General features: G+C 37.5%; 1 protein-coding gene across 1 annotated transcript; it reads left to right on the top strand.

The window, feature by feature from the left end:
- The first annotated feature begins 219 nt into the window (after positions 1–219).
- LOC111749306 (olfactory receptor 4S2-like) lies at positions 220–837 on the top strand. Its single transcript, XM_064289380.1, has one exon. The coding sequence runs from the start codon at positions 220–222 to the stop codon at positions 835–837; it is 618 nt and encodes a 205-aa protein (XP_064145450.1).
- The last annotated feature ends 10,079 nt before the right edge of the window (positions 838–10,916 follow it).

The following is a 10,916-nucleotide window of genomic DNA, read 5'->3' as shown; positions in this document are numbered from 1 at the left end:
TTTTTTCCTGTTAGAGAAATAATGCTGTTCCTCCTTTTTTATTTTTTTCAGGCAATCATCTCTTGGAAACATCCCCTGCTGGACTAATTCCATGGAAAAAATAAACAATATAATCAAGTTCACTTTCTGGGACTTTCTCAGAACCCAGAGGTGGAAGAAGTTTGTTTTGTGGTGTTTTCTTTTTTCTACACTGTTATTCTTCTGGGAAACCTTCTCAACATGCTGACAGTGTGTGTGGGCACCGTTTTTAAGCCTCCTATATATTTCTTTCTCAACTATGTGTCTTTTGTGAACATCTATCACTCCTCGGTTATAGCTCCCAAGATGATTGTTAACCTATTAGCCAAAAGTAAAACCATCTCCTGTGTGGGGTGCATGTTGCAACTCTTTGGTGTACAGTTCTTTGGTTGCACTAAGATCTTCATCATTACCATAATGGCCTATGATTGTTATGTGGCCATCGATAAACCCCTACATTACATGACCATCATGGACCAGGACAGATGCAATAAAATGTTGCTGGGGACCTTGTTGGGTGAGTTCTTACATTCCTTTATCCAGGTGGCTTTGGTGGTCCAGCTACCCTTTTGTGGATCCACTGAGATTGATCACTCCTTTTGTGATGTCCACCCTGTGCTGAAACTGCCCTGCACAGACACTTATGTTCTTGTTGTTGTTGGGAAGCTTTGTTATCTTGCTAATCTCCTACACTGTCATCCTGGTATCCCTGAGAAAGCAGTCAGCAGAAGGCAGGCACAAAGCTCTCTCCACTTGTGGCTCCCACGTTGCCGTGGCCATCATCTTTGGCCCGTGTACTTTCACGTACATGCACCCTGATACTGCCTTTTCTGAGGACAAAATGGTGGCATATTTTATACCGTTATCATCCCCATGTTAAATCCTCTAATTTATACACTGAGAGATGCAGAAGTAAAAAATGCAGTGAAGAAACTGTGGGGTAGGAAGGTTTTCTGGGAGGCTAATTAATGCCAAATAGTTTGAGGTAATGATAGTTTAACCTGGATGATTTTAACAGAAATAATGGTTAATTGAAATCTTGGTTAATGCATCTATTCAACAAAATCAATAATACCGACCTGGAGGAGAAGTGGTTAATAGATATAGCTGCTAACTAAATGGTTGGCAGTTCAAATCCACCAGCCTCTCCTTGGAAACCCTATGGAACAGTTCTACTCTGTCCTATCGGGTCCCTATGAGTTGAAATCAACTTGATGGTAATGAGAATTTTTGGTTTGGTTTGCAAGGTTTTTGGGAGAAACAAATGTCACACTGGCTCATTTTACATAAGTAGGTATTATTTATCATTTTCATTACATTTATTCCAATATTTCATAATCAGAAAATTTATGAAAATATCTAAGCCAGAGAAGTATTATTAAACTTCGAACATCGTCATGATCCTACTCAGCATCATTGTTTTCTCCTCCGTGTTCTTACCTATTTTCCTTAAATAGTGGAATTCGGTTTGGTGTTTAGAACTGTGACTTGTACATATTAAGCACTCAGTATGCATACATTGTATGAAAAACAGAGCAAAAGGAAACTCACAAACGACCCAAACTAAAGCATGCTGATGTAAGTCCTCCCAAAACACAGATTCTTACAACAACTAAGCCTAGAAAGTTTGAAATGGGAAGAGAGAGGTGTACAGAATGTAAAAGGGATAAAACACAAGCTTGTAAGACAAATGTTATTTTCTCATTCTCTGGTCTTGGGGAGAAAACAAATGATTTCTAGAGGAATCATTTTCTTTGCCTCAACAATAAGGATATTGGGCAAGTTTACCAAATTTTTTAATCATAGTAGCCCGTGAATATGCTGCTATTAACTGACTCTAATATTTACCTGGAATCTATAGTCAGCAGCCCCTGCTAATGTGAAATGACTAACAGAAAAAGCTGAAGAGACTGAAAAAAACAATCACTTGTGATAAATTGGTGACTGTGATTCAAAAAACAGGGTGAATAGAATTTTTATCAATTTACCATGTGTGACCAAGCAGCTTTACTGAGTACAGTGAGTGATTTTCCACTGATTCCTTGACTTACTAATCCAATTTCCATCTCTGAATTCCAGAAAGACTCATTCAGGTCAAATAAACAATCACCTCTCCCTTGGGAACTAACAGCTTTTCCTGTTAACACCTTTCTCCTTCACCTTAGGATGCAACCTGGACTGTTTTTTTTTTTTTTTTTTTTTCTGTTGCAGGTGAACATATCACTGCTTTTCTCTCTGCTATTTCATTTTCTTTGCCACAATTCTGATTTTCCAGTTATTATGTATATCCTTTATGCCTGTTTGTGGTTGCAGGATGTGTATGTATGTTTGTGTGTGTACATGGCTGTTTGTATGGGCAAACATTTCTCACATGAAGGACTGTACATTAGTGCTTATAAAATACTTGATGATGTTGATGTGATAAGAGAATTAAAGAGAAGAAAGATCAAAAAGCAGCGAGACATCTAAGTTAGAAGTTATAATCAAGAAACTCTTGCCCCAGGATCATGTATATGTGAATACATGGCTATTGTCCCCAATTGAACATATATTCACTGTGTGTCTATAGACCTCTATTTCCTCAATTTTAAAAAGAGGGCTAGATCAGTGCATTTTCAAGCTTGGCTGATTATTGGAATCACCTTGAGAGACCTTTGAAGAGACGACAGAACCTATTCGAAAAGATCCTTACTCAGTAGGCCAGGGTTAAGTGCTTTATAAAAATCTTTATTTTTAACAAGCTCTTCTGGTCATTTATATGCAGTCAGGAACTTGGATTTGGAAACAGAGACAAGATGATATTTGATGCTGTTAGATCTTAAGAGGTCTGTGAGTCAATGAACCTAAAGAGCCTTACTTTTGCATAGATGTCCCCATCTGCTCTGATAACCACCATAAAGGGAGCTAAAATTGAACTGAATTTACAAAACTGTGGAATAAATCATTGTTATCCATTTGATAATTTTCTTCACAGTACTCTTTCCCTTATTCCTTTGCAAAAAACATTTGAAGACTGAGGAATAATATTATTGATTTTAGGGGTCTGAGGTCCCTAAGAAGGTAGAAGATAACAGATTCCTGACTGTCAAAGTACGGGAAGGAAAACGTATGAAACAGTATTCAAGTCTCCACCAGTGACTTTACAAGCATACCCCTGTTCACTAAGTCAAAACCTCTCAGAGAAGCTCAGAGGATTTCCTCTCGGTTCCTTGGAAGGAAATGACCAAGTATGATGAGAATTCAGATTCTCTCCAGTTTCAGTGGGGGCAAGGCAGGTCAACAATAGCGTTTTATTCTGTAGATTTATCATCACAACACTTTTATATTTTATAACAGCTTTATAACCCTGCTGTCACCAGATGGGAGATTTGACTTTGATTGAAGCTTTCATTAATGAAAATAAATGGCAACCTTTCTCATTTTTCAGATGAAGAAATTAATTTATTTCTTAATGGAAAACCATGAAAAAATAGGTCTCCCTGTGCCTTTTAAACACCGGATATACTTCTATTTTTTGGAGCAGGACAAAATATTTTAAACATTTCTGTGCAATGCTCACTTGAATATGTAAAGGTACCTGTCGTGTTCCTCTGAATGTCATCCTTTTTTTTTCATTTAACATTTCTAGGAGGTTAAAATATTTCTCACATTTCAAGATCTCCAGAATTTCACTATTTTTGTAGTGTCTGTGTGGGGATGCTTCACTTCAGTGTTCCCAGTTCTTGTACGGTGACCAGTTTTTAATAGAATCTAACCAACATAAAATAAGATATAAATTTTTTTTGATGAAGGAGAATGACAGTCACATAAGAGTACCTGAACACAAACTGAAGCCTGCAATGCCCAGCCTAGATCAGAAGAATGACCCCTGGTCAACAGACACATGAAAAAGAAATATACGACTCTTGTTTAGCCATAAGTTTTAGGATGGCGTGCTACAAAGCATTAGTGAGCTGATTTATCCAAGAATAGCATGGTCAAAATGTGAAAGTAGGAATTTTTACTTATGCTGTAAAATTTATAAAACTCTCCAAATATTTAGTGAAAGTACTTTGCGAGGATTTCCCTGGGTGGTGTAAGCTGTTTATCATCAGCTGCTAAACTGAAAAGTAAGCAGTTCAAACCCAAACAACAATGTCCTGGAAGAAAAATATGGCGATCTGTTTCCATAAAGATTACAGCCAAGAAAAACCTATGGGGCTGTTCTACTCTGTAACACATGGGTTCACCATGAGTTGGAATTGAATCGATGGCAATGGGTTTTGGGTTTCTTTGTTGTTGTTTACTTTCCCAGGAGAAGTGTAAAAAGGTCAAGTTCAAGATAAGGGAAATGAGGAAAAGTATATAATTTTGATGCTATGCGTAAAAGCCAAATTTTGTCTCCTATGTGTGCAGCCAGCCTTCCTTCCACTATTTCTTCCATGGATAAAATATAGGAAGAGATCAACATAGTATTAAACACACTTGGATAGATTCCCCTTGACCTTTCCTTCACCAATAAGTTATAAAAGAAGGATTATCAAAAGATACCTATGATCCATGTTCAAACCGACTTCCGAAAGGCCACTCTGTTTTGGGAGAATCCAAACAGGGAATTTTTCACAATAAGCAAATTTAATCCATTGTTGGAGAATGAGACCTATGTATGCATCAAGAGCAGATTTCTTAAAAGTAAGTGCCAGAATTAGACACTTGCCCACACAGCTATAGAAATTTCTGTCCACCTTTACCTTCCTGAACTGGAAACTCCTGCTGTGAGGTAATCTCCATCAACCAACATCAAAGCAGTGACTTGCTCTGCTATGGTCTTCTTGTCTCCTTTTCGATATAATTTATCACTTCTCTAAAAAAAAAAAATTTTTTTTTCTTCCTTGTAGGATTCTAAGTACCCTAACATTTTTAGGAAGTACACATGTGAAATTTTGGAAAGAAAAACTGTTGCTGAAATTCTCCTTTACCCTGCAGCTAATTTTCACAAATGTACCCCTCATCTGAAAACTTGTATTCCTATCACATACGGAAAGATAATGCTTTAAAAAAAAAAATTGCTATCGGATCAATTTCAACTCATAGCAACCCTATAGGGCAGAGTAGAGCTGCCCCATAGGGTTTCTAAGGAACAACTGGTGGATTTGAACTGCTGACTTTTTGGTTAGCAACTGAACACTTAACCACTGTGCCACCAGGGCTCCATAAGTATATATAATTCATTTTCTTAGTGGGAGCTGTGGTGTAGAGGAAAAAAAAAGAGGAAGGGGAACAAGAAATCACCACTTCTACTTCTCTCATATTTGCAAACCTGGTAAACTTTTATCCATTTTCTCACTCATTTTTCTTGTGTGTCTGTGAACTGTGTTAGTGGATGACAACAGAGGATATTGTAGATTCTTCTCTAGCTCACAAACCTCAGGAAATCATCTATAAATGAAGGAAATGCCTCAATATACCAAAGGTGATCTTCGCTTATGCCCCAACCTTCAGTTGGTCCCACTTGTTTTTTAGTCTAATCTTCGTTTCTCCTTATTGTGATGCCCTGCCTAAGTAGAGGGAAGACAGTTTTACATAGTATATATGGTGAGAAGACACTTCAAAAGATGCTACTTGCATGGAGCAGTGCTGATTAACAAATTATGCACCAGGGATATCCACCTCTTCATCTATGTGCTTTCTTAAACTTAAGGTCCTTCACAGTGTGTGAGATAGTCCACATTGCACTTTACAAAGAGCATTAACATGTATATTCATGAAGACATTTTAAATGAGGCTATAAATAAGTCATGTTGTTGTTGTTCACCAAGTAGATTTTTTACTCATAGTGATCCCATGTGACAGTGTAGGGTTTCCTAGGCTGTAATTTTTATGGAAACAGATCAAAAGGTCTTTCTCCTGAGTTGTAGTTGGTGGGTTCAAAACACCAACCTTCTGGTTAGCATCTGAGCACTTAAGCATTACACCACCAGGGCTCCAATGTAAAGATTAGTAACCCAATTTTTAGGAGTCCAGCTCCTTAAATAATGGTTAAGCGCTTATCTGATAACCTAAAACTCAACGGTTCAAACTGACCCTGCAACTCTGCAGGAGAAAAGTCCTCAGGATACACTTCTATAAAAATTTCAGCATAGGATTTTTAGGAACCCTATGGGACAGTTTTACTCCATCTCATTGGGTTGCTATGAGTCAGAGTCAACTTGAAAGCACAGAAAAAGAACAGAAAAAAAAAAAACACAATTTTGTGAAAGGACAAAACATTTGAATAGGCAATACACAGAAAGGACATTATAACTGGCTAACAAGCATATATAAAATTACCCAACCTTATTGGAATCAGGGGAACACAAATTAAATTACAATGAAATGCTCATAAGTTTTGTAAAAAGCAGGTCATATTAATTTTTAATGATAATTTAAGGAATCAGCATGTGATCTGGTGAAACACCCCCCCAGAAAGCATTCAAAAGTATATACATTGTAGCCCTGTTAAAAATTGGGATAAGTGGAAATAATCTAAATGCCTAACAGTAATAGAATATAGATAATATGAAATATGTCCTAACTATTGAAAATTAGGCATAAGTTTAAGTATTGGTCTATATGGCACATTGAATATGGATAAATTACTGAGATATATTTTTGTGCATGATATTAATTAATTGCACAAAAATAATCATAATGTGATAACTTGTATGCTAAAAAAACTCTATAGGATGCTACATAGTGTCTATGACATCTGTGTGCTCATTAATGTATTGGAAAAAATATGGAAAGATATCTTTGCCTCTGGGGAATAAAGGGAGTGATGGGCAAAGGGAATTTTAGTGGTGTAAATATTCTGATTTCTCTATTAGGAGATTATATTCCAATATTGTTGTTGTTGCTGTTAGGTGCCATAGAGTGAGTTCCAGCTCCTAACATCCCTATGCACTACAGAACAAAACACTGCCCAGTCCTGCACCATCCCCACCATCTTTGGTATGTTTGAGCTTGTTGTGTGATTCCATCTTATTGAGGGTCTTTCTCTTTTTCGCTGACCCTGTACTTTACCAAGCATGAAGTCCTTCTGCAGGGACTGGTACCTCCTGATAACATGTCCAAAGTACATGAGGTGAAGTCTCTCATCCTTGATTCTAAGCAGCATTCAGGCTGTAATTCTCCTAAAACAGATTTGGTCATTTGCTGATTTTCATAAGGTTTTCGCTGGTCTTTTTTTTTTTTTTTTTTTTTAATTTGATTGCCAGATCCTTCTTCCTATTTTGTCTAAGTCTGGAAGTTCTGCTGAAACTTGTCCACCGTGGATGATCCTGCTGGTATTTGAGATACCGGTGGCATAACTTCCAGAGGAAGACCTCAATGAGATGGACTGACACAGTGGCTGAAACGATGGGCTCAAGTATAGCAACAATTTTCAGGATGGCACAGGGCCAGGCAGTGTTTCTTTCTGTTGTACATAGCATGGCTGTGAGTCATCAGAAACTCAACATTACCAACAATAACAAACTTTAGCACGACAGCAACACACAAACTGCCACAGTACAATAAACTGACAGTTAATCAAAAATTAATTTTAAATTTATTGATTTTAATATCATTTAAAGAGAATGCATTATGTACTGAATATAATTACACAATTTGTTCTTCCTTAGTTACCATATTGTTTCCTCAATTACTTCAGTAAATGTATACATACATGCTACTCTTTAACCATTACATTTCATGAGTTGCCATTATTTGAATTCCAGATGCATATAAAATGTAAATATAACTGTCCAGATAACGTTCTCATCACCCATTCTTCTGCAAGGAGATATTTGAGAAAAGGAAACCTGGGGAAAAAATATATTTATGTGTGTTATACATATATATATGTACAGAGAGAGAGAGGGAGAGAAAGAGCCAAGGTGGCACAGTGTTTAAGACCTCAGCTGATAATCAAAAGATCAGCAGTTTGAATCCACCAGCAGCTCCTTAGAAACACTTTGGGGTAGTTCTACCCCATCCTATAGGGTCCCTTTGAGTTAGAATTCATTCAATGGCAATTTGTTTATATATATGTGTATATATGTATGTATATACATATACATATATAAAATATATATATGTCAGAAACCCTGGTAGCATAGTGGTTAAGAGCTACAGCTGCTAACCAAAAGGTCGGCAGTTTGAATTCACCAGGTGCTCCTTGGAAACCATATGGGGCACTTCTACTGTGTCCTATAGGGTTGCTATGAGTCAGAATCAACTCGATGGCAATGGGTTTTAAATGTATGTGTATATATATAAATATAAATCTATGTAAGTGTGTCCGTATGTATGTATATATGTATGTATACAGAACAACACAGGAAGCTTCTAAAGCAGATGGAAAGAATACACAGAGTCACTTCACCTAAAAGAATTGGTCGACATTCCGTCATTTCAGGAGGTAGCATATGATAAAGAAAAGATGGTACTGAAGGAAGAAATCCAAGTTGCACTGAAAACATTGGTGAAAAACAAGGCTCCAGGAATTGATGGAATACAAATTGAGTCGTTTCAACAAATAGATGTAGTGCTGGAGGTACCCACTTGTCTGTGCTAAGAAATTTGGAAGAAGCTCCCAGTCCAACTGACTGGAAGAAATCCATATGTATGCTTCTTCCCAAGAAAGATGATCCAACCAAATGAAAATTAACTGACAATATCATTAATATCACATGCAAGTAAAATTTTCCAAAGATCATTCAAAAAAGGTTGCAGCAGTACATTAACAGGCAACTGCCAGAAATTCAGACCATCTCAAGAATAGATTTGACCCCTTGAATGCTTATGACTACGACCAAAGAGCAGATGAGTTGTGGAATGATGTCAAGGACATCATGCATGAAGAAAGCAAGAGATAATTAAAAAGACAGGAGAGAAAGAAAATATCTAGATGATGTCAGAAACTTGCTCCTGAACATCAAGTAGCAAAATCAAAAGGAAAAAAATTATGAAGTAAAAGAGCTGAATAGAAGACTTCAAAGGGCAGCTAGAAAAGACAAAGCAAAGTATTATGATGATATGTGGGAAGACCTGGAGATAGAAACCAAAAGGGGAGAACACACTCAGCATTTCTCAAGCTGGAAGAATTGAAGAAAAAATTCAGTTTTCGAGTTGAGATACTGAGGGATTCTGTGGGGAAAATATTAAATGAAGCAGGAGGCATCAACAGAAGATGAAAAGAATACAGGGTCACTATGCCAAAAAGAATTGGTGCACATTCAAACATTTCAGGAGTAACATATGATCAGGAATCAATTGTACTGAAGGAAGAAGTCCAAGTAGCACTGGAGGCATTGGAGAAAAACAAGGCTCTGGGAATTGATGGAACACCAATTGAGATATTTCAACAAACAGATGCAGTCTTGAGAGTGCTTACTCATCTATGCCAAGAAACTGGCAAGAGAGCTACCTGACCAACCAACTGGAAGAGATCTACATGTATGCACATTCCAGAGAAAGGTGATCCAACTAAATGGGGAAATTATCAAACAATATCATTAAACATGCAAGCAAAATTTTTCTACAGGTCATTCAAAAATGGCTGCAGCAGTATATCGACAGGAAATTTCCAGAAGTTCAAGCTGGATTTAGAAGAGAACATGGAACCAGGGATATTATTGCTGATGTCAGATGGATCCTGGCTGAAACCAGAGAATGCCAGAAAGACGTTTACATGTGTTTCATTGACTATGCTAAGGCATTGGACTGTGTGGACCATAACAAATTATGGATTACATTGCAGAGAATGGGGATTCCAGAACACTTAGTTGTGCTTAAGAGGCAGTGGTTTTGGGACAGAACAAGGGGATAAAGTCAGGAAAGGTGTGTGTCAGGGTTGTATCTTTTCATTACTCTTATTCAATCTGTATGATGAACAATCAACCTGAGAAACAGGAGTATATGAAGAAAAACAGGGCACCAGGATTGGTGGAAGACTCATTAACAACCTGCCTTTTGCAGACGACACAACCTTGATTGCTGAAAATGAAGAGGACTCGAAGCACTTACTGATGATCAAAGACCACAGCCTTCAGTATGGATAACACCTCAACATAAAGAAAATAAAAATCCTCACAACTGGACCAGTAAGCAATATCATGATGAAAGGAGAAAAGATTGATGTTGTCAAGGATTTCTTTTTACTAGGATCCGTAACCAACACCCATGGAAGGAGCAGTCAAGAAACCAAAAGACACATTGCATTAGGTATATCTGTTGTAAAAGACCTCTTTAGAGTATTGAAAAGCAAAGATGTCACCTTGAAGACTAAGGTGCACCTCACCCAAGCCATGGTTTTTTCAGTTGCCTCATATGCATGTGAAAGCTGGATGACGAATAAAGAAGACAAAAGAAGAATTGATGCCTTTGAATTGTGATTTTGGTGAAGAATATGGAATACACCATGGGCTGCCAAAAAACTAACAAGTTTGCCTTGGAAGGAGTTCAACCAGAATGCTTCTTAGAAGCAAGGATGGTGAGACTACGTCTCACATACTTTGGAAATGTTATCAGGAGCGCTCTGTCAGTGGAAAAGGACATTATGCTTGGTAAAGTAACGGTTCAGTGAAAAAGAGGAAGACCCTCAATGAGATGGATTGACACAGTGGTTGCAACAATGGGCACAAGCCTAGCAACAATTGTGAGAATGGAACAGGACCAGGGAGTGTTTTGTTCTGTTGCACATAGGGTCACTTTAAGTGGAAATCAACTCGGCTGTACCTAACAAGAAGAGCAACACTACCCACCATACATACAATAGAAATCCCTGTTTGCTTTAACTTTGAAGACAGATTTCCATTGACCTCTTCCAGTTCACTAACCCTGTCGTTCTGCCTGGAAGCAGAAACTCAAATTATATTTAAAGGTGAGGAAATGAAACA

The sequence above is a fragment of the Loxodonta africana genome, chromosome 7 (genome assembly GCF_030014295.1).
Source record: "Loxodonta africana isolate mLoxAfr1 chromosome 7, mLoxAfr1.hap2, whole genome shotgun sequence".
Lineage (NCBI taxonomy): Eukaryota > Metazoa > Chordata > Mammalia > Proboscidea > Elephantidae > Loxodonta > Loxodonta africana.
This window is presented reverse-complemented; position numbering and strand designations above follow the sequence as displayed.